The sequence below is a fragment of the Echinops telfairi genome, unplaced genomic scaffold (genome assembly GCF_000313985.2).
Source record: "Echinops telfairi isolate 266 unplaced genomic scaffold, ASM31398v2 ScPeMD7_7412;HRSCAF=8450, whole genome shotgun sequence".
Taxonomy (NCBI): domain Eukaryota; kingdom Metazoa; phylum Chordata; class Mammalia; order Afrosoricida; family Tenrecidae; genus Echinops; species Echinops telfairi.
In genome coordinates this window covers 9,762,409-9,787,648 of record NW_022111312.1, presented here as the reverse complement: position 1 = coordinate 9,787,648, position 25,240 = coordinate 9,762,409, and the positions used below count along the sequence as shown (strand labels likewise).

Below are 25,240 nucleotides of genomic sequence, written 5' to 3'. Positions count from 1 at the left end.
CTTTCCCCTCCCCCTCTCTGTGCTATTGTCTTTAAATTGCACTCCTATATATATCGTAAAACCCACAGTATGGTGTTCATTTTTCCTTTTTGCCCACACATTCACTATTTCTGGCGCTCCCTGTTCCTTGGTCAAAAGGGCTCCTGAGTCTAAGGAAATGAACAAAACTCTTGGCAAAGCATTACGCTCTCTTCCTCTCCCTTTCGTTTTCACTTCCAAAACCTTGTGGTCTTCTTGCCCCAGCTTCTTTCCCGGCCCTCGCGCTCCCCTCAGCCACGCTAATCCTTTGAGCTTGCTCTGTGGTTCGCCTCATCTGGGGCAGCCCACAGTCACCATGGGTCACCGATGATGCTCCCAGCCCAGGGCTGCTGTGGCCCACACGGTCCAGGGGGACTGCCCCAAGAAGCCTCACGTTTCAGCTCCCGTCTCCCGACTCCCCTGCTGCCCTAGCAGAGGTGCAGCGAAGCTGGAGAGCCTGCGACTGACTGCTGCCACTCTCTCCTTGCCCTGCCACCTACCCATGCCACCCACCACCTCCTTGTCCTTCCCCAGCACTGAGCAGAAGTGGGCCAGGCCCAGACTCTGTCTGTCTCCTCTACCTGACTTCCTCTCAGCAGCCCACCTCGCTGTCAGCCCCTTCCCTTCCCACAAAGGAAACCAGACAGATCACATGGTGAGTTTAAACCTATGAACCCACGGGGGCTGGGCTCTGGCCACACTGTCTTGTGGACCTTTTCTGATTTAAGAATAGGCCTGGTGCCAGGCTGGGAAGACCCCTGCAAGTGGTGGTGGTAAGTAGATCACTAGACCCCCACAAACAAACCAACAAAATGCTGTTAAGCTCAGTGATGCAGACCCATCTGGCTCTGAATCGTGGTGACCTGGGTGTCTCGGAGTGGAACTGCTGCGTAGGTTTTTCCCAGGCCTTTCCTCCAAGGCGCCTCTTGAGTGTGTTGGAACCGCCAGCTATTGAGCCGGTAGTTGAGAGCTTAACCATGTGTGCCATCCAGGGAACCTACTCACCCACCACCCCAAATTCACAGCAGTGGGGCCACACTGACTCCTAGCAACCCTGTAGGACAGAATAGAATGGCTCCGAGGAGCGTGTCATCTCAAGACTCTACATCTTCAGGGGAGCAGGCAGCCTCGTCTTTCTCCCACAATGCTGCTGGTCGATCCCAACAGTCAACCCTGCAGTTAGCAGCCCAGCGGCTACCCTGCATGGCCCGGGGTTCCTTATCTAGGTCACAGTCAACAGGAAACGTGCTGGAGGGCTTGGGCCATGTGTCACACGTTGTTCCCTGAGGGGGGCTGCATGGAGTACTGTCAACAAAGGAAGTGACAGGTGACATCTAACCCTGTGATTGGGACGAAGTCTGCAGAAACGGACCTGTCAGGTGTCACTTAGTCCTTGTTTCACTCCTCATCTTTCTGTGTGCTTGGCTCTGCTCGATGCTGGGGAGATGCAGATAGACAAGAGCCCTACCCCCCACCCATGTTCCTAGGCTCCTTGGGCCTTCGGTAGGCAATGCCTGACAGTTTACGATGGTCTGATAAGGAGAAGGTTCTGGCACCCAGTGAGGGCAGTGTGACCCAGGAGGGCTTCCCGGAGGTGGTGGCACACTAAGCTGGATCCTGGTTGCGTGGTGATTTTCGCTGGCATCCGTCATGTAGGAAAGTCACAAGCCTTGCTTGGTCTGTTCCTTTTCATAAGAGGTGACATTCTCACAGGAAGAGGCTCCTAGCACACTAACAACACGTTGCTTGTATTGGAACACTCTGCAAGTTTCCATCTGCCTTGTGTGATCTTCACCTTGACCCCGTGAACACCACAACCATCGAGCTGCTTCTGACTCAGGATGACCCTGTGAGCAGAGCAGACCTGCCCCCTAAACCTCATGTGCTTCCCTCGAAATGGCTGGTGGGCTCGAACTGCCAACCCTGAAGTTTGCAGCCTAGTGCTTAACCCAGTGGTTCTCAACCTGTGGGTCGCGACCCCTGTAGGGGTCGAACAACCCTTTCACAGGGATCGTCCAATTCATAGCAGTAGCAAAATGACAGTGATGAAGTAGCAACGAAAATAATTTTATGGTCGGGGGTCACCACCACATGAGGAACTGTTCAAAAGGGTCGTGGCATCAGGAAGGTTGAGAACCACTGGTTTAACCCATGATACCAGCAAGGGTACCTGTTAGGTAGGGGAAAAAATCACACGTAAAACCACCAGAGCTCCTGCCAGCAAAACCCACTGCCATTGAGCCAGTCCCGACTCGTCGCGACCCCAAGTAGGGTTTCTGAGGCTGTCACTCTTTGCGGGAGCAGACAGCGCATCTTTCTTCTCTTAGCTAGGCAGGGTCCTGCGTCTTCTTATCCCTGGGCTGCAGTCAGGAAACCGCCGTGAGGTGTCTGGGGTTAAGTGTGGACTGAAGCAGAGTAAGAAGACAGGGCGGTTTGGACAGAAGCAGCAGCTTATACAAAGGCCTGGCGGAGAGGGGTGCATGCGTCCTAAGTTCCTGGGCCATGATTTGACTCCCTGGGGCCTCCCAATAAGGTCCCTGGGTAGTGCCGTTGACACATGGTAAGGGACCTAAAGGCACCCCACCCCGGGGCACTGCAGCAAAAAGTCCCGGAGCTCTACTTCTGTAACTGCCACGACCAAGGAACCCCCACGGAGTGGTTCCTTCTCCTCTGTAACCCAGAGCGGCCTTGGGTTTGGGTCCTCTCAACCGGGTCTTGACCAGTGACTCTGGCTCAGGTTGTGGGCAGGGCGGGTCCGACCTCCACTTCCTCCATGGAATGACCTGTCCCCTTTGATGAGATGTGGAGTTGTGCGGGTGAAACTCTCTCTGGCCTCAGTGGGGACCAGGGTCCTCAGTGCCTGTCCCTGGGGCTTTTCCACGAGATTGTGGCCCCAGAGCTCCTGTGGTGGGAAGGACCCAGTTCCTCTTGTTAGCAAGCTTGGCATGGCTTGGAGCTGGCTTTTGTACCTGGGTTTTAGAAGCAGACTTTGCTGCAGATGGGGGTGGCCCGAGGGACCCCAGTGACCTGAGTGGCTTGTGGGGCTGCTGAGTGCTTCCAGGGCCGCCATGGGGGAAGAGCAGCTTGGCGTGACAGTGCCCTGCCATCTCCATCCCAGACTCCCACCTCTTGGGCCCTGCAGCTCTGCCTGGGCTGAGTCGGGCTCCTGCTTGCAGCCCACACAACCCCACCCCTTCCCTGCACCTTCTCCCCCCTGGGCCCTGCGCCCTCCTGTTCTCTAGTTCACCTTTCCATCCCTCTTACCAAAAACGCCCCATGGGAGGCAGCCTGACCTTCCCCCACCTCCACCCCCTTACTTAGGTGTACTGGGGAGGGAACCTTGCTGTTGGTCTGCCTACAGTCTCACCTCCACACATGGCCGGGACCAGCCAGCATGCAAGCCTGGTCCTGCGGGCCAGCTGCCGGCTCCGTGGAAGTCCAGACTCTTGAGTGGGCCCTGGTGCTGGGCAGCCTCTTCTAGCAAGCTGGGACCTGTTGTGCACCCAGCCCCGCTGCCAGGCCCTTCCCCAGGCTGCTTCACACTCCTGCCTCTGTCGATTCTGCTGTTTAGAAAGCCCTTCTCTGGCGGAGGAAGAGTCTCCTGGCTGTTGGGCCTCCCCGGCAGACCCCTTGCCCAGCACAGTGCCTGTGGGCGGTGGTTGGGCCATTGCTGCTGTGGTGGAGGCTGTGCACAGTGAGGGGCGGAGGACACGGAGGGTTACGCTAAGTGAGATCCCTTGAAGCGTTGCTGGAGATCCTGAAGTGAGACTGAGCCTTCGTGGGTGCTGAGCTGGGTGGCTTCACCTGGGCCAGGCTCCTGGCAGACCCGCTCTGGGAGTCCTCTCGGAGGCCCTCTGGCTGAGGGGCCCTGCAGGCACCTAGGCATGCCCTCACTGGGTGGATGGGTACCCAGCTCCAGAGCAGTGCCGCAGGGCCAGCAAAGTCTGCACTTCCAGGGCCCAGAACCACCTGAAGGGTCGCTCTTGGGCTTGAGCAGAGCTGGGGAGGGCGGCTGTGACGTGAGCAGCTGCCCAGGCCATTCTCACTTGTGGTGGCCCCCCAGGTGTACAGAGTGACACTGCTCTAGAGACTAAGTCACACCCCTGCCCCACTGTTGGTGAGTCATGTCCACCTACGAGACCTTGTAGGACAGAGCAGAACTGCTCCTGTGGGTTTCTGAGACTGTCCGTCTTTATGGGAGCAGTTAGCCTCATCATTGTCCCAAGGAGCAGCTGGTGGGTTTGAACAGTTGCCCTTGAGGTTAGCAGGCCAATGGTGAACCCACAGTGCTACCAGGACTCCTTAATGAGTCCATCACACAGATAACCAAACTAGCACCATCAAGTTGATTCTGACTCCTGGTGGCCTGACTGTCTCCGAGAAGCACTGTGCTCATAGGACTTAAAAGGCTGTGGCCTTGCAGAAGCAGATGGCCAGGCCTGCCTTTGTAGGTGCCGGCCTTGCAGCCAGGAGTGTAGCGTTTGACCGACACCTTGCTGAGGGCCTGCTCAGGGCATGGTGAGCCCTGCCGTTGTCCTGGCCGGGACCGAATGAGGAGCGCTTTGCTGAGCCGAGTAGCAGTGAGAGAGAGAGGAGAAATTGTGGGGCCTGGGCAGAGCACAGTGACCATGTCCTGGCCAGTGCTCAGGGCCTTGGGGGAACCCAAGTCAGGCAGGCCATGGTCACAATGCTTCGGTGGCTGAAGCCCTCAGGCAGAGTGAGGTGCAGAGACCCCAGCTGGGCACATACATTGCAGCAAGAGTGGCTGGCAAGCCCTGGCTGCCTTCTCAGAGCTCGGTCCACCAGGAGCAGATGATGGCCCTAGGTTCCTAGGGGCCTCAATAGATCCTTTTCTTTGGCCTTGTGCACCAGCTTCCCGCCTCAAGACCCTTTGAATTTGGGCATGGCCTCGAAGCCCGGGGGAGAGCAGAGTTCTGCTGGGACCTGCACACGCCTCCATCTCCTCTTAGAGACGAAGAAGCCCATACTACCTGTATTAGCAGGTAGGCCTGGGGACAGTATGGCAGTGTCAGGACTTGCCTGTGGCCGGTGGTGCGGGCTGCTACCTCCCACCTGCTCAGGTGTGGGGCCATCAAGGATGTCAGCTTTGTGGGTGGGACCAGTCCTCAACCCTGCCTGTCACCTGGCATCACCCGGCAGGTGGAAGTTAATGATAGGTGAGGATTGTGTGTTTATGGCATCCCTTGCTCTACATTCATTATCTTATTCTTCCAAACGGCCTGTGTGAGGACTGGGAGTCTGACTCCCATAAGCCCCACAATGTGGTCCTGCTGTGTGGGGCCACTGAGAGCAACCCCAGGGATTACAGAGTAGAACTATCACAGAGAGTTTGGTGAAGGATGCGGCCTTCTGCTCTGTCCCGTCAGGTTGCTGTCGGTTGGAATTTGATGCTTTAAAAGGCTTTTTAAACAGTTACAAAGGCAGATCACCAGGCCTCGAGACGGGTTTGAACGGCCAGCCTTTCGGTTAGAGTCCGGCAGGAAAAGCCACCTGCTGCGGAGTCAGTTCCGACTCCTGGCGTCTGTCTGAGTTCCCTAGGACTGCCGTAAGTGATACTACGAATGGATGGCTTTGATGTGTGTGGACTCACTCACGCAGTGTGAGAAGCTGGAAGTTCGAAGCTTTCTCTTTCTGTTGGCTCTGGGGGTAGATCATGTCTCAACATGTGTTGAGCTTCCCTTGGAGTAGTTCTTCCCCTGGGTCTGGGAGGTTCTCAGTACCTGGACCCTGGGTCCTTTGGTTGTCTCTGTTCATTGATTCTACTCCTCCCACCCCAGCTCCCTCCTCCAGCAGGTAGCAGGAAAAGAAGACAGAGGGGGCCCAGCATCCTTTCCTCACCAGACAGGGTGCAGGAGGCAACCCTGCAGTTAGCAGCTCCGCAGGAAGGGGTGGGGCGGGGAGCTCTGTAAAGAGGAGGAACAAGTGGTACCAGACAGGACAGTGGTGGGCAACCGGCTTCAGGGTGTCTGTGGTGACCCTTGCCTGTCTAGACAGACAGACAGGAATGGAAGCACAGCCTCAATGGACAGCTGCATTCAGGTCAGAGGTGCGACTCCTGCTGAGCGCAGTTGTTGGGGGCAGAATCCCGGGAAGTGGAGGGTTGGGACAGTGGCTGTCAGCTGTAACCCAGGCACACAGCAGATGTGACATGAGCAGGAGCTGTGGGGTTCAGGGTGGCTGACGAGCCGCCCTCCCCGCCCGAGGGTGGGGGGGGCACCTCCTTGGCTCTGCAGTGAGAGCACAAGTTGAGGGTCCCCCATTCCTGGTGTCTCTGCTCTCACTGCCCAAGGGCTGTCCCAAGCTATGGCCTTTGGGAAGCAGATGACCTGCCAGGACTGTCCTCTGGGTGGGTTTGAACTGCCGACCCTGCAGTAAGTCCTTGTGCGCTTACCCTGAAGATATTCTCCAGGGCTCCAAATCTCCTTGCCAAGCCATTGTTTAGAGCAGGTCGTGTGTGTGTGTGTGTGTGTGTGTGTGTGTGTGTGTGTGTGTGTTGGGGGTGGGGAGCGGGCAGGTAAGGTTCCTGGGTGATGTTTTTGGGTGCTGTGGGGACACTGACATGGACTCTGGTGCACTGGGCTGGGTAACTAGAGCCTCAGATCGACTCCCCTACCTAAGTGCAGGATGATGAGGTGGCAGCCCCCTGGCCCCAGGATCCTTGGTGGAGCTCCCCGGGCCTCGAGAGCGAGGCCACAGCTGCCCAGCTGTCCCCCTGCCAGGCTTGGCATCTGCTTGGCTCACTGTCTCAGTTCTGGGCTGGGGGTTGCTCACAGGCCCACTCGGAGGCTGGTCTTGGTTGGGTCTGAGGCTCCCTCAGCCCTCTGCACCTCGGTGCCCCTTGAGCGAGCCCTGCTCTTTGCCCAGGGCTCCGCTGGTCAGGGAGGCTGGGTGTTCCTCCTCTTGCGGTTTCCCAGTATGCTTCTGGTTAGCCAAGGCAGCCAGAGCTGCGGCTTCCAGCGACACCCCCACCCCTGCCCGGGAAGAGGCAGACCTCCTAAGGCCTTGTGGCTGCAAGCATCGGGCACAGGAGAATGTGGGATTGCCCTCCCTCCCCCCAGCCAGGGCAAGGGCCGCCTCCCGCCCCCTCAGACCTCAGGTCAGCGCTGGCGGCCAGCTGGGGCCCACGTGGAGAGCAGGTTCCTCTGGAGGAACTGAGACTTGACGAGGCTGGGCTGTGTGCGGGGTAGCCTCCCGGACCTCCTGATTCAGGAGGTGCTGACTGTCTGTGGTGAGTGACCCTCAGCTCCGCTGATGGCTCCCAACAGGGGCCCAGGCCATCTGGGGAAGTGGAGTGCCACAGAGGGTCCGCAGTGCCAGAGGACTGTGGGTAGAGCTGACCAGGTCTACCCCGTTCCCCCCACCCCCACCCCCCTTCTTTTCAAAGTTCCTGTCCTTCTAGAATGGTGGTCCCACCTGCCTCGCCATTGCCCAGGTGGCAGCAGGGACCAGAGCATCCCCAGGTCTGCTGCTAGCTCCTTCTCTCATTCAGGAAAATAGGTGGGGGCATCGTCGTGAGGGGGCTGAGAGTTACCAGGTCATGTTGAGCACTCCCACCCCAATTACACTGCTGTGTTGTCAATTCCAGCTCACAGCGACCCCCTAGGGCAGAGCAGGCAGCTCCTCAAGGTTCCTGAGACTGTGAACTTTCACAGGAGCAGACAGCCTCTCCTTTCTCCTGCAGAGTGCCTGATGGGTTTGAACCACCGCCATGGCTGTTAACAGCCCAACACTTAACCCACTGCGCCAGCTGGGTGCCTTCATCTTGCACCCACTTCAGTTTCTTTTCTAAAAGTGAAAGCAAACGCATTCCAAGTGTCACCGTGTTATCAACATGCCCTCGCTGCTCCTGGTGCACCAGAGTATGTATGGCCTGCTATGGGGGAGGGACAGCTGGCCGGTGGGGCCGCAGGGTCAGTGCTGTGTCACCTACGGTACGTGCTGTGAAGCCCGCACACTGGTGTGATGGGAAGAGCTTTATAGACTTCTAGGAGCAGAAACCCAGGCTTCCCCCTGGCTTTCCGCCCGTGGAGGCTGTGCTGGGGTGAGACAGGATGCTGCCCAGGCAAGGACCAGGCCTCAGTATTGGGGGGACAGCGTGTCAGGCTACCTGTCTCCACACCCTGTTCTCAGTAGATCCCGTCCGCCTGTCTGTCTCTGGATGGCTCCTAAAAGGCTTGTTTCTACCTCCGATCTGTCTGTATCCTGAGATAAACAGCTCAGCCCCCTCCCCCGTGTGGTCTGAGCAAGGCCAGAGTGTGGCCGAAATGCCCTGTGGTGAGGCCCTGGCTAGGTAGCACATGGGGCAATATGGCTGGAGCCTGCCTCTGAGGGCTGGCGTTCTCCTGTTACCCCCTAGCACCCCATGAGGCAGAGGATGGGGAGGAGCAGGAGGGGCTGAGGACAAGGCCCTGGGCAGCTACTCTGGCTGTTCCCAGAGCTCTTGGGGCTGCTGGCTATGGCCAGAAGAGGGGTCCCCAGACAGAACTAGCGGGGCCACCCATGTGAACTTGGCGCATGTCAGAGCCGTGTGGGTGCACAGCCCTTGCCATCTCTGAGTCTCAGTGTCCGTCTCTGTAAAATGGGGTGGTGGGAGGCCCAGCCCTCAGCAGGAGCTCAGGATCATTTGACACCTTTCTCCTCATCCCAAGCTCCCATCTCTGGGCCCCCTCTTAGCAGAAGCTGAGTGACTCGGCTGGCCCAGGGCTAGCTGGGCACAGTGAGGGGCCACAGTGGGGGTCCTGGGAGGCACGGTTCCCCCAGGGTCTCTGGGCTCAATCCATGCTGTCCGAGCTGGACCTGGAATGGATCCAATGCCCAGAGTGAGGTTAGTGGGTTGCTCAGCAGGAAGGCCAGTTTGGTAACAGACCCGTCACAGCTCCAGGATTCCTGAGTCCCTGGCTCCAGCCACCTCCCCTTCCTGCTCTTAAGGGAGGTGGAAGTCACAATGGACTGACTTCTCGGGCGCCCCCTCAGGGTCAGAGTGGGAGCAGGCCCAGGCCAGCACTGTCCTCGGCCACAGTGCTGGGCTTTGTATCCTTGTGCTCCGTGAGGGTCTGCGTAAACCAAACCCCAACGCGGTCACTTCGGTGCTCAGTGTCGCCCAGGTGGCTGTTCCCTCCAATGTACCTCACTGCCACACCAGACGGGACCAGGCCCTATTCCAAGCCGCACCCCACTCGACAAGCTCACATTACCTTCCGTGGAGTCGATGCTGACTCAGAGTGACCCTATAGGACAGGAGAGAACTGCCCTGTGGGTTTCTGAGACTGTCACTCTTTACGGGAGTAGGTAACCCCATCTTTGTGTCCCTTGGAGCAGCTGGTGGTTTTGAACTGCTGACCTTGTGGTTAGCAGTCCAACTCATAACCACTATGGCACCAGCCGCCCCAGCGCAGCCAAATCAGTGGTACGGACCCAACTCACCAAACCCATTGCCATCAAGTTGGTGCCTCCTCCTAGCAGCTGTGCATGACACAGAGCTAATCGCCTCTGTGGGTTTCGGGACTGTAAATCTTTACGGGAGCAAACCGCCTCCCTTTTCTTCCAAGAGGGAGTTGAGGGGTTCAAACTGTGGACCTTGCGATTAGCCATCCAACTCATAACCAGCCAACACCACCCAGGCTCCTTGTGGTACAGACAGGGGTGACTCGATTTATGTGCAGACAGAGGGGGCCATGTGCTGCTGACAGTTGTTTACTGAGTTGCCCGGGGCAGGTGGCGGTGGAGCCTCGCCTTGACCCTGCTGTCCACTTACAGCTCGCCTCCAGCCGAACACGCATCCTGGCTTGTTTGAACATAAACAGTGATGTCACCTCGTACTCTTGAGGTTCGAGGGTCCTGTTCTGGCTGTGTCCTGAGGGGGCTTCCTGGGTCCCTGCCTCCATCCATCCTCCATCCTCTGTCCGTCCTCTGGGGGATCAGGAGAGCTCAGTGAAGACCGCGCTGAGGTCAGACACTTTCCACCTGGGAATAGAAGCCCCACCTGGACCTCCCTCAGGGTACCGGTGCTCCTCCCACTTCCTCCCTGTGCTTCCTTATTCTGGTCTGAGCTCTGGCCCTCTAAAGGGTTGGTCGTGTGCCAGAGGGCTTTCAGTGGCTGGTTTCCCCAAAGTGGACGGCCAGGCCTTTCTTCTGGGTGCCACTGGGTGCACTTGAACGGCTGACCTATGGGCTGGCAGGTGAGTGTGGAGCCACATGCACTAGCTGGAGAAGGCGGCTGGAGTCTGAGGCAGAGAAGGTGGTGGAGGTTAGGTGGGGCCTTGTCCTGAGAGGTTGAGTCCGGCAGAGGCCGCTGACCCACTGAGCCTCCCCGGACTCAAGACTGGGGGGCTCTCTGAGCCCCTCTGAAGCTCCATCGGTGACTGGCACAGGTGAGGGAGCATCTCCCGGTCACTCTGAGCCTGGAGCAGGTCTTGAACAGTTTAGAGAGTTCCTGCTGTAGGGCCTTCCTGGACCAAAGGCTGCAGGTCTTCTTGTTGGTAAATCCCCACCCTTCTCCAGAAAGGCTGTGGGATGGGCATGGTGTTGGCGTGGAGCATGGACTTGACTTTGGAGGGGCCCGAGTCTAATGTGACCTCGGAGCGGTGTCCCGGGCTTTGGGAGAGGGAGGTGACATAGGCACAGTGTACGAGAGCGGCTGTGTGGCTGGCCTGGCTGTGCAGGTGGCCCACCTGCTGCTGCCAGCCTCATGGAGACATGGGGGAGCGGGGAGCGAGCCCTGCCTAAATGCCACTTGGGACACTGACCTGGCCAGCCTGGCACTCAGGGTGACCTCTGGCGTTACATTTCAGCTTTTATTCTCCTAGGTCTCTGTGCCTTGAGGCATAAGCCAGGGACCCAGTCCAATCCAGTCAGGGCACCCCACCTGCTGCCACACCCGGGTTGTGTCAGACTTTGCAAGGGAAGGGCCTGTCAGCAGACAGGAAACCACCCTCCAAGGCACAGGAAGTAAAAATGTAGCCAAAGGACAGCTCCCACCTACCCCCAGGCTGCTTGGCCCTCTCCCAGGCTTCCAGGGTGTCGTCCCCAGCCCACACTTCCCTGGGACTGCTGTCAGGTTGCAGTTCCTGTGAGGGAGGCATGAGTCAGCGAAGGAGCCCAGTGTTGTCTTCAGAGCCTCCAGGCCCGGCTATGAAATATTTAAATAACCCTGTGGTATTGATCCATCGGGGCTCATGCTTCCCCGTGGGAGCAGTTCCTGTCTGGGATCCGGATGGCAGCGATAGCTCGGATTGAGACAAACTCAGAAGCACTCCGTGGCTCTCTGTAAATCCCCCCTGGAATCACAGAGCCTGGCTCCGGGAGCCAGCAACTTGGTCTTGCTCATGTACCCTAGAGCGGGAGGGCCCAGCGAGGTCTTGGTTAGTCGAGTGGGTGGAGAACCTGCAGGCCTAGGAGTGGGGCATTCCGGCCTCTACCTGGCCCTGCTCACTGCTCCTTCCTCTCCCCTGCCTCACAGCCCCTCTGCCATTCACCAAGTTGTTCTAATGGGGGGTGGGGGTGGGGTGGGAGGGCATTTGAGCTGGAGACATGACATCCCGCAAAAGACACAAGGCGGAATTCTTGGAGAGGGCTGGCAGGTTGGCAGGAACCTAAGTTAGCAGGGCAGCCCTTCCAGGAGCCCCAGGGTTCTGGGCCCCACAGGATCAGAGCTGCCCTTCCCCCCAGGCAGGCCGTTATCTGGATAAATATACCCAGCTCTCCATTCCTGGGGCGTTACTCACCCAGGAACGGCACCCTGCTGCCCCGCCACCTTCTCGGATTAGATTACCTCTGCTCTCACTGGGCTTGGGGGTGGGGCGGTGAGGGATGGACAGACGGAGGCCCTGTGCTCAGAGCTTCCTAATCTGGAAGTCTCGCCCAGGGCCCAGATGAGACTGGCCAGCCGGCTGCCTGTAAATTTACACAGCTCTTTGCTTGGGAAGGGCCCTGCCCTGCCTTCCACTGACTCTCCCTGAGCTCCAGGGACACAGTCGCTGCCGCTCTGTCAAAGCCACCCAGGCCACCAGGTGGTCAGCAGAGGGGCCGTACCTCCCCCTGCAGCCAGGCTGGACTTGTGCAGACTCTGGGGAATGGATTGCAGGGCCGGGCTCTCTGGGGAAACAGCCTCAGGGTAAATGGCAGGGACAGGGACGGACAGCTGGCCCTGGGCTGTCAGGCAGGCCCCAGCGATGTGGCTGAGCCTGGCGGTGATGCTGGCTCATCACTTCTGCTGTCAGCTCCGAGGGTGGCTGTGCCAGCCCCTGCCGGGACAGGGAGGCCAGAGGGACGTCCCTGTCAGGAAGAAGTTAAGTCTGCCTGAGGGCGAGCTGACTCTCTACAAGACTTTGTCCTTGCTGTGGGCCAGGAGAGGGATCTCCGGTGATGTGGTGGCTGAAGTATTGGGCTGCTAACGGGAAGACCGGCTGTTTAAACCCACCGGTTGCTCCGAGGAAAAAAGATGAGGCTGTTCCCATAGCGTTCCACCTTCTGAAGTCCCAGAGAGCAGTCTTAGTCCGCCCTAGAGGGCGAGTGGGAGTATGTTTGGTGCTTTGGTTGGTGGTCTAACACAGTTTATGGGTTATGTGCCCAGCTTCCAGAACCAAGGGTGTGTGCACCACACCACCCAGAGGTGCCCAAAGAAAGGCCTGGCGATCACAGCCTTGAAAACCGCCTGGAACAGACCCGCTCTGCACACATGGCGTCTGTCAGCCAGGGGTGCCAATGGGCTCTCAGGCCCAGGCTTGGAGATGATCCAACCAGCAGGTGGCGGCGGCTGGCTGCCAGATGTGCCCTCTGTGGCCGGGAGCTGTAAGCCTCAGGGAAAGGGGCTTCTGCCCCTGACTTAACGTGGCTATGGGGGGCAGGGCTGGTGGGACGGGCCTTGGGGGGTGGAAACCCGGTAGAGGGGCGTCTCTGGGTGCCTTCCTTTGGTCACAGTGCTCCTCTTCCTGCTGGCCTGGGACTAGGGTGTTGCCTCCTGAGTGAGCACTTAAAGAGTGGAGGGGCCGCATCTCTCTCTGGAAGCCCAGCTGCCCATCTGTTTAGCCCCAGGCCAGGCATTTCCTGAGGTGGGCTGTATTCCGGGAAGGTGTGCAGTGTTAGCATTTTACGTCCATTTATTGGCTCGGGGGAGAAAGCAGAGACCGCCTGCTCCCGTAAAGATTGACAATCTCAGAAACCCACAAGGGGCAGCTCTGCTCTGTCCTGCAGGGTCTCGGAGTCAGGACTGGTTCCGTGGCCGTCCAGCAGCTTGGGGTTTTTTGTTGTTTGTTTCCTGGAAGGAAGACGGTAGCATTCCCATTGGACAAAAACTCCCGCACGAGACTGGAGCCACAGTCTGCTGAGGCAGCTGGTCGCCTGAGCCCAAGTCCCCCCAGCATGGATGGATGGGGTCGTTCCTGGCCGCCCGCCCCCTTCTTAGCACTCACACACACACTCTCGGAGGTCGCCGGGGCCGCCCTGGACAGGGACTGTTATCTCTGGCTTGGCGCCTGCCCAGCTCTACCCCTGTGGTCCCGACCCATTAGGTCTAACCCTAAGACGATGTGTCTTCCCCCACCCCTACCCTCCTGCTCGGGAAAGACCCCTGTCTTGTTTCTGTGGTGCGGGGCTGGGGACGCGGCAGATTCTTGCTTTAATCTGTGAGTGGGGGCCCACAGACCCAGCGCTTTTGGGGGCCTCATCCCTGGGGCCATTGCCCTGGGACTGGACTGTCCTCTTCTGACATTTTAAGGGTGGGGTGGGCTTTGGAGGACCCTCACTCTACCCTGCACCGCTGGGCTGGCCCAGTGGTGGCGCCCTGCAGAGCTGAGTGCTGGCTCTGAAGGGCAGCTGCACCCATGCCCTGGAATGTGGGCCAACCAGCCCCTCAACCCCTCACTGCTGGGCTGGACAGTGGGCTGGGAGGGCGCCTGTGCATTAACCCACTCAGGGCCTCAGGCCAGTCAGTCTCCTGTGGCCCCCAGGGATTCCGCCCAGCTGAGGCAGAGGCCACTGATCTATCTGGGTCCCTGGAATAGTCCCCGCCCCACATTCCATTCTTGTGTTCCAGGTGTCCTGTGGCTTTGGCACCCGAGCCTGCACCTCCGCATGGCTGCGCCGCCACCGGTCTTCTTGCTCCACCAGCTCTCGGTGTAGGGACTTCTGTGCCCCACTAGCTGGGGGCTCCCGGGGCTTCCCCTGTATGAGGAGGTTCACCTTCTGTTATTCCCTGCGGCACGCAGCCGGCGGGCCAATGGTGCCGCCTGGTGGCCAGCAGTGGCCACTCCACACCCCTTCCTGCCCTGGGCTATGTGGCCTTTGCCCCCTGGCCCAATAGAGCTTACTTTATACCCTGCCACCCCACCCCCACCCATTTGGCTGGTCCTGTCTGGCGACCCAGCTTTCTCCTCTGATGTGATGGGGCAGCTAGGGCCTGGGCCACCCCGCTGCCCCCTAAAAGAGGGGGTGGGTGGGGGGATCCCCTGGGGCTGTGAGTAACTGGCAGCTCTGGAGGTCTTGAGGGGCCTGGACCCAGAATCTCAGTGGCTTTGGGGGCCCTCCCAAACCTGAATGAGGGAGCCCTTTTCAGGCAGCTGTCTGGGCTGGTTCCCTGTCAGAAGGGTGGGCGTGTCTGTGATCTGACAGTGCTCCCTGAGCACCATCTTCTCTGAGGGCTGGGCTGCCTGATGCTGACCCTGAGAGGACACAGAGCCGGGTGCTAGGGGGTAACTGGAGTAGAAAACAAACGGTGGGGGCAGGACACCCAACCTCCACCGCTGCTGGCTAGAGCTCTGCGTACTCAGCTCCAAGGAGACTTTGGCCTGTAATCATTTTGCAACCTGCCAGGAGACAGCAGGCGTTTGCACCCACGGGAATCCACGTGGGGTTCATGGGGTTCAGAGTCACTCCTTGGCTGCCTCCCACATTCCTGGCTCTCTTCCCAGAGGGCTCTGTGGGGGGCCTGAGGGATAATGGCCCGAACCCCAAGTCTGTTCAGGCCATTAGATGAGAGGGGGAAGCAGTACTATAACAAACAGACGCTGTGGCTTGTGTGTGTACCTGCTGGGGTCCCCTTCCATCACTCGGACCAAGGTTTGCCAAAAACAACAACAACAGGAAAATACAGGGCCTCTTCCTGACACGCCGACCGACATAGGAGGGGGACCGAAAAATGTCTGTGGAAAGATTCCATTATCTTCCCATCGGGGTTTTCCAGGAACTTTCCGAAGCCCCCTTGTACTTCACTCTGAATGTTCCTTCTTTACTTCCAAGGCTTACTCGATTCTCCGGGGCTCAGGGGGCGAGTCCGTGGTCAGCAGTTTGTTCTGTACTCTCTTCTCCCTCAGAGGCGGGTCTGTCTTTCTTATTTTGGAGTGTGGTGCGACCACGTTTGCAGTTACCCATGTGTTTTTGCACCTGCTACCCTAGTTACGTTTTGGACTGTGATCCACAAGGTCGGCGGTTCGAAACCACCACCAGCTCTCTGGGAAAAAGACAGGGCTTTCTACGCCCATAAACAGTCACAGCCTCGGAAACTCACAGGGCCAGTTCTAACCTGCCTTATGGGGTTGCCGTGAGTTAGTATTGACTCAGTGGCAGTGGGTTTGGTTTTTCGGGATCCTCTACCAGTGGTCCCAGAGAGAAGAAAGCAGTCTGTGCTTGTCTTTGAAGCAAAAAGTTGATGGCGTGAAGCCAGTGGCATGGCGGAAGAAAGGCCTGGCAACCTTCCGTAAAGGTGACAGTTAAGAAGACACCATGGGGAGCGGCTCTCCATAACATCGGGTGGGGATGCATTACAAACTCTCAGTCACAGGTGACTCAGCAGTGACGGGTCTTTTTTCTTCTTCTTTCAATCCTGCATGAACCTGTTGCTCTACTGCTTCGACAGAGGGGTTCTTTTCGCTCCAGTTTTCCAAGGACACTCAGGCTCAGCGTCCGGCAGTTTGCTTTGTGGCCTTGGGACGGTAGCTGGAGAAGCTGGGACTTGGACTGGTGTCTGACCTCCACTCTGGGGCACACCCACTGGCCAGCAGTCTAACCGGCATGCTTATCAGTGTTGACAAGAGCCTATTGAATGAATAAATGAACCGGCCGGCCCTTAGAATCGGGTCGGCTGGGGGTGAGGGGCAGTGGAGTCTCGGGCTCATAAGTGGGACAGGGACAGGTGGCCCATCTGGCTTCCCATGAGTGCTTGGAGCCATCCCCCCATGTGGTCCCCCAAATGGACTCTGGTGCTGTGGGCCGTGACTTGGCCTCTCAGAGCCTTTGTTTCCCCAGCGGCTGCGAGGGTGCAGGGGGGCAAGAGGGGAAGCTCTGTGCTCCTCGAGATGACTCAGGACACGACTCAGGCGCTGCTTAACTGGGGAACTCCCTGCGCCCTGCCCTGGAAGGCTGACCCAGAGGAAGTGGGGGCAGTGTGGAGCCACAGCAGCAGGTGTGGCTATGCAAGGGACACTGGGATTGGCTGTGGACACAGTTCCTTTTCCGCCCTTACCTACTCCCTCTAGTTCCTGTTCTCTGGAGAGGAAGGAAGTCAGGCCTCCTCAGGGGAGCTGGGGGCTGACCCCTCAGGCCCTGCTGTCTTTTCTGGGGTCCCGGGCCTTGGGACGCACATTGCCTCTGACGGGGTCTGGGTAGGAGCCTTTGGTCGGTGTGACCTGTGTCGAGGGCTATGAAGTCAGGGCGGCTGGGAGAAGGGGTGGGCCTGGAGTGCAAGGCCTTCCTGTAAGTGGGGCGTGTGGCGGGGACAGGGCCATGGGAAGGCTCAGGCTGGTACTCCTCAGTGCCATTTCAGTACGGCATCATCTTGGGGCACAGTAGCACCTGCAGGCCATTTGGGGGGGTGGGGGTGCTCTGAGGCTGCTGGAGGAGTCCCCGCAGTCCTGGCACTCACTTAGCTGTGATCCCTGGGGAAGGAACCCTGGTGGCACATCAGGTAAGCCTAGGACTGCTAACCACAAGGTCGCTGGTTCAAACCCATGAGCCACTCTGCAGGATAGTTGAGGCTGTCTTTTCCCATAGAGAATTGCAACATCAGAAACCTGATACAGGGTGGCTAGGAGCCAGCTGGACTCCAGGGTGGTGAGTCTGGCTTTTCAGTGTTGTGGGTGGTATGGGGTCGCTGTGAGTTGGGATTGACTCAGCTGTTGGTTGTGAGCTGGATGTTTTGGTTTGGGTCCTGGTCTCGGTTATCGGGCTGCGGTCAGTCGGGAAGGATGCAAAACAGAATGAGCGTGGCGTTCGTGTTACAGTGTGGCGTCGCCATGAGCTGATGGAGTCCGGGGTGGTGTACGTTGGGTTCACCCCTGGAAGCCCGTTGCTCCCTTGGCAAAGGGGGCATTCACGCCCTCACAGGACCTGTTCCTTGTGAACGGGACCAAGGCCCCGGTGACTCTGACCCAGGCTGGGCAGGTAGCCGGGGCTCACAGGGAGCCAGGCTGCAAGCATGCCTTCCTTCGGCCTGAGGTGTCTGGGCTGCTGGCTGTTGAGCATCTCAAGTGGGGAGGGCGGGGTGGGGGTCACGGGCCTCTCCAGCTGCGCCCTCCTGGTCTGGTGCCCGGGCTGCCCCGTCAGCGGGGAGGCCGTGCGCTCCCGTGTTGCCTCTAAAAGCCGATCCCGGGGCCTTGGAGCCTCTGGGGCTGGGCTGCTTGCCAGGCTTCCGCAGAAACAGCCGACAGAGCAGTCCTGCCCCTCCAGCCGGCTCGGCCCGAGGGGGTGGGGACCACTGCAAGGCTTCCTTCCAGCCCCCTCCCCACAGCCGGAGCCTGGGGAGGAGCCCAAAGGCAGGGGTCAGAAGGGCAGCTGCACCCCAGGCCTTCTCAGTTGGGGTGAGGGGCAAGCCTCAGGCCAGGGGAGGGGGGGGTGCTGCCTCCCCATGACGTGGGGCCCCGCCCACCCTCAGAGCTGCCCTGCGGTGTTGGTGTGTCAGAGCAGCGGTGAGTTGCAGGTGGCGGCAGGCGTGCCGGTCTTTCCCAGGTGCTGGGCTCTGAGAGGTCATCTGCTCCCAGGGGCGGCGCCGGAGCCTCTGGGGTTGGTGCTGAAGAGCTCGTTCTGCTCCCAGACAGTGTCTGCTTGGCCCAGGCAGGGGCTCCAGGGGTGTGGGCAGGGCCGGCACTGCCCCCCACCAGGCCCCTGGGCCCCTGGTTCTTAGCTGCCTCTCTCTGCAGACGCCCTGCTGGCCGACTTGGAGTCTACCACCTCCCACATCTCCAAGCGGCCTGTGTTCTTGACTGAGGAGACCCCCTACGCATACCCAACTGGAAACCACACCTACCAGGAGATTGCCGTGCCACCCCCGGTGCCCCCACCCCCATCCAGCGAGGCCCTCAACGGCACCATCCTTGACCCCCTGGACCAGTGGCAGCCTAGCGGCCCCCGATTCATCCACCAGCAGGTACAGTGGGTGGGAACGGCCTAGGGAGGCCCGGAGCAGTCGGCCAGAGGAGCCTGTCCGGCAGGCTGTGGGGAGTCACTAAAGAACTGAAGGAGCAAGACTTAGGGAGGGATGCCTGGCCAGGCCCCGCCGCCCCCACCGTCCTAGTCTTTCATCCACCACGTGCCGGTGGAGGTGGGGGTTGGGGCAGTGAACCACAGCTTAATCACTGTCTCCCAGTTGGGACTTGGAATTTCCCTGGTGAGACAGGCTGTGAGTAGGTGACTGGGGCCCCCTGTTCTCTGCCCCCGCCCCCCAGTCTCCTACCCTCCCCCATCTCAGCATTGTCCTTCCTGCAGCCTCCGTCCCCTGTGCCCGGCTCCAACGCCCCCACCCCACAGGGCAGCCTCGGCTCTCCGTGTTCCCGAGTGGGTGAAGAGGAACACGTCTACAGGTACCTCCCTACACACACACACACACACACACACAAGCGCGCGCGCCCACCTTTTCGATCTGTCCTGGGGACCTGGGTGCTGCTGAGTGGTGCCGGGGCCACTGCCTCGGGGGTCACTGGAAACTAGCTTCACGCAGAGGCTCCTGGAAGCCAGCTCTGCCCTGGGGAGGAGGGACTGCGTTAAGACTTCCTTCCTGCCCTGGGTCTTGACACCCACCCACAGACTTGGCGTGCCCCGCGGCCTCGACCTCCTCCTGGGAGGCGCCCTCCACTGTCTTCTTCCCTTGGGCCCCTTGCAGTTTCCCCAACAAGCAGAAGTCAGCCGAGCCCTCACCCACCATGATGAGCTCCTCCTTGGGCAGCAACCTCTCGGAACTGGACCGCCTGCTGCTGGAGCTCAACGCCGTGCAGCACAGCCCCCCTGGCTTCCCGGCAGGTGGGTCTCCGTCCCCCACCCTCCCGACCCCTGTTCTCGGGCCCTAGGGGGCCCCAGGCTTAGCCGCCTCTCTCTTCCCTGTCTCCCCTCAAGATGAGGCCAACTCCAGCCCCCCGCTGCCTGCAGCCCTGAGCCTGCACTACGGGATGCCGGAGAACAGCAGTCCCCTGGGCACTAAGGCCGGGACCCCGACTAAAGAGAAACCCACACGGAACGGCGGGGGCCGGGGTCTGGAAGACGTGAGGCCCAGCGTGGAGAGCCTCCTGGACGAGCTGGAGAGCTCCGTGCCCAGCCCCGTGTGAGTGCCCCGGGCCGGCCCACCTGCCCTCCCCTCACGCAGCTACCCTACAGGGTAGGGTAGAACTGCCCCTCTGGGTTCCGAGACGAGACAGCTCTTTCCTTACGGGAGTAGGGAGCGGAGCCCCGTCTTGCTCCCCCAGAGCTGACCTTTTGGCTGGCAGCTCAGGGTGTGGTGCGTCGCACTGTGAGGTGGAGTCAGCCCTGGCAGTGCCTCTGGGGGTCTCTGGTGGAAGAAAGACCAGGCTGTGTGCGCAGTCAAGGTTTCCAGGCTCGGGAACCACAGAGAGCCAGTGCTGTTAGCTTTCCAGGTGGCTGTGAGTCTGTTGGGTGGTTACCAGGTGCCAGAGCGTTCTGGGGCACCACTGTGCTGGCTGAGCATGCCCGGAGCCCTGCAGTTAGGGGGCATGGGCTTTGGGGGCAGCCCCCTTGGTTTCCAGTGTCAGCTCTGGCCCTCTCTCAGGGCCATCTTTCAAGCCTGAGTTCCTCCAAAGGGAAGATGGGGGCAAGGCCGCCTACCTGTGAGGGTTAAACTCGCAGTACACAGAGCGAGAACCTGGGGGCTGCCCCTCCTCTCCCAGCTCCGATGGTCACCGCAGAGATGCATCCCTCGGGCTGGCGGCCCCTCCAGTGATGAGTCCCCAGGAGAGAGTGGGATCTGGTGGGCTCCCAGGGGGAGGGTCTCTCCGAGGTGGAGACCCCTGCTGACGGCCCGCTTGCCCTGCAGCCCCGCCATCACTGTGAGCCAGGGTGAGATGAGCAGCCTGCAGCGAGTGACTGCCAGCCAGCAGCAGACCCGCATCTCGGCCTCCTCGGCCACCCGGGAGCTGGACGAGCTGATGGCCTCCCTTTCGGACTTCAAGGTGCCCTGTGTTCCTGGCCCTCCTGTTGTGTCCCTCCTCCCGGCCCCAGCCTGCTCCTCCCTTGGCTCAGTCAGGGCCCGGCGTGCCCAGGCAGGGCATGGGGAGGGAGGCTGGCCTGCATGCGTGGGGGTCGCGCTGCCCCAGCGTCCTTCTGGGAAGGCCAAGCTGCTCTCAGCAAGGACATTCCTGTTGGCTGGGGCTCCAGCCTGGCCTCCCAGAGGCTCGGACAAAGGACCCTGTGTCCAGGCCGCCCTTGGAGGGGGAGGGCATCTCTTCTGGGTCCTGGGATCCCGTGCCTCAGAGGTCATTTGCTCCAAAGTCCCATCTCCCACGCTGGCTGTCCTCAGCGCCTCCTTTTCTTTCTGCTGCCTCAGCCACCTCTGCCCCTGCCTGCCTGCTATCCCTGCTCCCTCTGGGGCTTGTGTGAGCCCTGACCGTCAGGCTCTCAGGCCCGTCTTGCCTGTGCCACTCACACCTCACTGCTTCCAGCTGCCCCTGGCCTGCCAGGCGGGCTGTTTTCTTCCGAGGGGCTCAGTTCCCACAGACCTCTCAGTTGTTGCTGATGTCAGCCTTCCGCTGGAAACCCCGGGCCTCACAGGGCTTGATGTGGGACAGAGGAGGGAAGCCCATGGTCTGAGCGCTCCAGGCCCTACAGCTGGGGCATCGTGGTAGAGGGAGAGCCTGTGTATGGGGGAGGTGCTGAACCTAGGGCTTGGGACTCGTGGGTGCTAGGAGCAGCCACTGTCAGGAGCCAATTGGTTGGGTGGTGATGTTGGCCTCTGGGTGTCCTTCCCTGGTGCCTCCAGGTCTGTGCTTGCTTCCTGAGGTGACCAGTGTTGGGAGCTGCTTCTGGCTATGTCCCAAGCAAGGGCCCGGGGAGGGGGTGGGGGGAAGCTGGAAGCCAGAGTGTCTTACAGGGCTGCCTCTCTCAGTTTGTGTCCAGGACTGGCCTCCCTGGTCACTGGACTCCCCAGCTGTAGCCCCTCACCTGCCCACCTCACCTGTAGCCTCTCTCTCTCTCTGGTCCCTCCGTCTGGCGGGGACTTGGGTGGTGGGACTCAGGGCCCGCTGTCCTTAGGGCTGGGTCACCTTCAAGGGTCAGTCTCCACCCTCAGCTCTGCAGTCCCTTCAGCTAACATAGACGCCAGTTGTCTTGGTATCCCTCGGTCAAGCCCACCCTGCAGTGAGCATCCTGCCTCACCCCGGCCCTTCTCTCTCTTCCTCTCCCCTCCGCCTTTGTCTCTCTCCTCTTCCAGACCAGCTCCTCAGCAGTGGCTCTGAGCCCCCCAGGGCTGCTACCCCACCCCGCTGCATCCCCACCCAGCACACTTCCTCCTCCTCGTCCTCCTGAAGGCCAGTGCATTGAGGACAGTGGCAGTGGCCAGGGCCTCCTAGCTCCCGTGTTCTCCAGTGATTTTGGGGGTACTCTGGGCACCTCCAACTCCAGGGCTCCCTCTGCCGAGGGTTCCCAGGGGCCCCTGGATGCCAAGAGGGGAGGCTGTGCTGCAGACACATGGAACCCAGAGGGGGAACCCTCCAGGGAGCCCCCCAGTCATCCCCCGCGCCGAGCTGGGTGCGCAGGCCACCAGGAGCCTGGAGACGGGGCTGTGGGCCTGGGAGCTTTGGAGGCGGTCCAGCTGAAGACCCAAGATGATGCTGTACGCAGCGTCCAGGACGTGGCCGAGCCCCCTGTTGTGGCCGTGGACCGCCAGGTTGTCTTCCCGGATGTGTGGAGACTGGAGACGGTGTGTGGGCAGTGGAGAGACAAGGCCAGGCCAGGGCCGGCGGGCCCAGAAGCGGGCTGCCCTGCCCCTGCTAAGAAGGAGAAGCTAGATGGAGAGACAGCCGGGAGCGGCGGAGGCCAGTGGGAGCCAGGCCAGGGACTGCAGAGCCCGGGGAAGCCAGTGGCAGCTGCAGAGGCCGGTCAGGCACCCGTGGAGCTTCCGCAAGCCTCCGCTGAGGACACGCACCAGCCCACCGAGAGAATTTCCACCTCCGGACAGGCAGGCGCCAGCTCGCATGGCTGCCCGCTGCGCTTGGCCCTCTCAGGCCTGCCGATGGCTGAGCACACCTCCCAACTGCATGCCACCCACCCCTCGTGCACGTGTACCGCCGCCATGCAGAGACCTGCCCGCACCACTAACTACCAGGCCTGCACAGGGGCGCCCCCACCCCAGGATGGCTCTTAGTGACCACCCACCTCCTTTGTGTTTGAAACAATGAAGAAGCCACCTCTGACCCTGCTCTGTGTGGGTGGTGGTGGGGAGGCGTGGCTACATGCATGGGCTTTGGAATCAGAGACTTGGATGCAGGCACTGTGTCCCCCACCCGGCCTCAGTTTTCTCATTTTTGAAATGGGCGTAACCATAGAAGGTTTCCCCCCCCCAAGGTTGTCCCAAGGATGAAATGAGGTCAGAGCCCCGAGACCCTCAGGAGCCATGTTCTTATTTGTGGCTTGCTCGATGACGTATGCCCTTGTGGCTTGCTCGACGACAGTGTATGTATGCCCTTTCAAAAACACATGCGACCGTCGGCAGACCGGTGGACGACAGAAGGTGGAAGACGGGAGGCGCTTAAAGCCGCCCTGCCAGAAAAGGCTACGTTTCCTGTTGAAAACCAAATAAGGAAGGAAAGAAAGAAAAAAAGAATGAAGCCACTTCCCTTTTAAGAGCTTCCACATCTTTCTCCCGGATAACCCTTGTGGCAGGCCTATGAGGGAGGCTGTGAAGACAACGGGGCCCCGTTTCCAGGATGGAGAAGCTGAGGCCCTGGATGCTGAGTGCAGATCCCGGGGGAGACTGCTCTGCCCTGGCCTTCGTCCCAGGCCCTCCTGCTGCCACCTGCCTCTGCTTGGCTCTTCTGTGGCCTGTGTGCGTGTCCACTGCCAGGGCAGCAGGGTGGGCCTGTGACAGCATCCCCTCCCCGCCCCTCAGATTCGCTCTGTGATCAGGAGGAGCCGTGAGACGAGCCACGCGCACCCCATGTCCCGGGAGGCCTCCCCCCGCCGCCGTCCGGACCCCGCCACCCTGAGCAGGACGCCCTCCCAGGAGCAGCTCCTTGCCGAGCTGCAGGCCCGGCTGGGCGTCCAGCCCCAGTCGGCCTCGGTGGCGGCGGGGCCCTCGGCGGAGGACTGGCTGACAGAGGGCGTGGTCATCACCGTGCGGCCTCGAGGGAGGCGGGCTGGGGGGCAGCTGGTGGAGAAGGTAGCAGGGAGGAGGGCACAGCCTGGACAGGGGTGGGGTGGGGTGGGGTCTACCTGTCTCACCTTTCCTCCTCTTGCTCCTCCTCCTTTCTCTCCAGGTTGTCTTCTCTCCCAGCTCTCCCGTCCCCCTGAGACGGACTGCCTCTGTGCTGGCCTCCCCTCCTCCTCTTGCCCCTCCGCCCCAGCATCGCAGAGACGCCTTGGCCAGTGGCCACCCTCCCTTGTCCAGCCTGCCCACCCCCGCTGCCTTGGGACCCTCCGCTCGTACCCGGGGCTCCCCTGAGCTGCCCTTGGAGGCAGCTGCTGGGCAGGCTCCTGCCTCTCCCGTCCACACAGCGGTCACTCTGAGGTCTGTGGGCTGCCAGACAGACGAGGACCCGCTCTTCCCCTCTGAGCAGGCAGGCCTCTCAGCGCCGCCCTGCCCTGCCCTGCCCTGCCCCAGCATGCATATGCACTGTCTCTTCACAGCCCCAACACAGAGCCTGCGTCATCCCTCCCCATCCCCCAGGGCTGGCTCCCTGTGGAGGCTCCTCTGTCCCTGGTCCCTGCTCTAGGCCTCGACCTTGGCTGGCCCCGATCCTTCTTCCCCTCCATCTCTGCCGGGCCTCCCTCCCTCTCCCTCTCGCTTGGTAATGGACATGCTCGCTTGAGTATAGTGTTGCCAGAGAGACAGGCCCGCTTCACTCCTTCTAAGTTCCCTTTTGTGAATGGATCCAATGGTGGACGAGGCCCCCATTCCCTCTTCCTTGGTTCTGAAAAACCTTCTTTCCCTCCTCTTTTCTGTCCCCGTTGAAGATCCAGGGCCTGGAGCAGAGTGCGGATGGAGAGCTGTGCTGGGCGGCCTGCTGGGCTGCGGACGGCAGGCAGAGCAGTCAAGGGCGAGGCGAGGGAGGGGTCAGTGACTAGGCTGGGGCCCAGAGTCCCTCGGGTTCAGTCTCAGGCTTCTCCAGCCAGCTGGGCACCACCAGTTCTCCCTCCCACAGACCGGCAGAGCAGACCCCTCACATTCCACTGAGTCGGCTTTTTAGGCCCTTGGGGGAGGGGGGGCCGTCCTGCCGCCACCGTCTTACCTGAAAGCTAGCAGGGAGAAAGGCCCTGAGCTGTGAGACACCCTAGTCCCCAAGACCTGACCTGTGGCCTCCTGTCTCCACAGTTCATGTCCCAGGGGAAGGCGGGGAGCAGCTCTCCCCCCGGGGGCCCTTCGAAGCCCGGGAGCCAGCTGGACAGCATGCTGGGGAGCCTGCAGTCTGACCTGAACAAGCTGGGCGTGGCCACCGTCGCCAAAGGGGTCTGCGGGGCCTGCAAGAAGCCCATCGCCGGGCAGGTGACTGGGGGCGGGCAGGGTCATGCAGGCGAGTGGGCCCGGAGCTCCACTCCTCGGCCAGCTGCACCCACAGCCTGTCTTCTGCACAGGTGGTGACCGCCATGGGGAAGACATGGCACCCGGAACACTTCGTGTGCACCCACTGCCAAGAGGAGATCGGCTCCCGCAACTTCTTTGAGCGGGACGGCCAGCCCTACTGTGAAAAGGACTATCACAACCTCTTCTCCCCGCGCTGTTACTACTGCAACGGGCCCATCCTGGATGTGAGTGCCAGCCAGCCATGGGGGGGGT

The 25,240-nt window shown here is 60.5% G+C and overlaps 1 protein-coding gene across 1 annotated transcript in view; it reads left to right on the top strand.

The window, feature by feature from the left end:
• PXN (paxillin) overlaps window positions 1-25,240 on the top strand; it is a 47,442-nt gene that overhangs the window by 18,730 nt on the left and 3,472 nt on the right. The window contains exons 2-13 of the mRNA XM_045296708.1: window positions 18,168-18,394; window positions 18,733-18,827; window positions 19,127-19,263; window positions 19,357-19,561; window positions 20,288-20,423; window positions 21,680-22,611; window positions 22,762-22,783; window positions 23,357-23,626; window positions 23,724-24,023; window positions 24,421-24,519; window positions 24,779-24,949; window positions 25,039-25,216. Of these exons, the coding sequence (XP_045152643.1) occupies window positions 18,168-18,394; window positions 18,733-18,827; window positions 19,127-19,263; window positions 19,357-19,561; window positions 20,288-20,423; window positions 21,680-22,611; window positions 22,762-22,783; window positions 23,357-23,626; window positions 23,724-24,023; window positions 24,421-24,519; window positions 24,779-24,949; window positions 25,039-25,216 (2,772 nt within the window). The remainder of the gene's footprint in view (window positions 1-18,167; window positions 18,395-18,732; window positions 18,828-19,126; window positions 19,264-19,356; window positions 19,562-20,287; window positions 20,424-21,679; window positions 22,612-22,761; window positions 22,784-23,356; window positions 23,627-23,723; window positions 24,024-24,420; window positions 24,520-24,778; window positions 24,950-25,038; window positions 25,217-25,240) is intronic.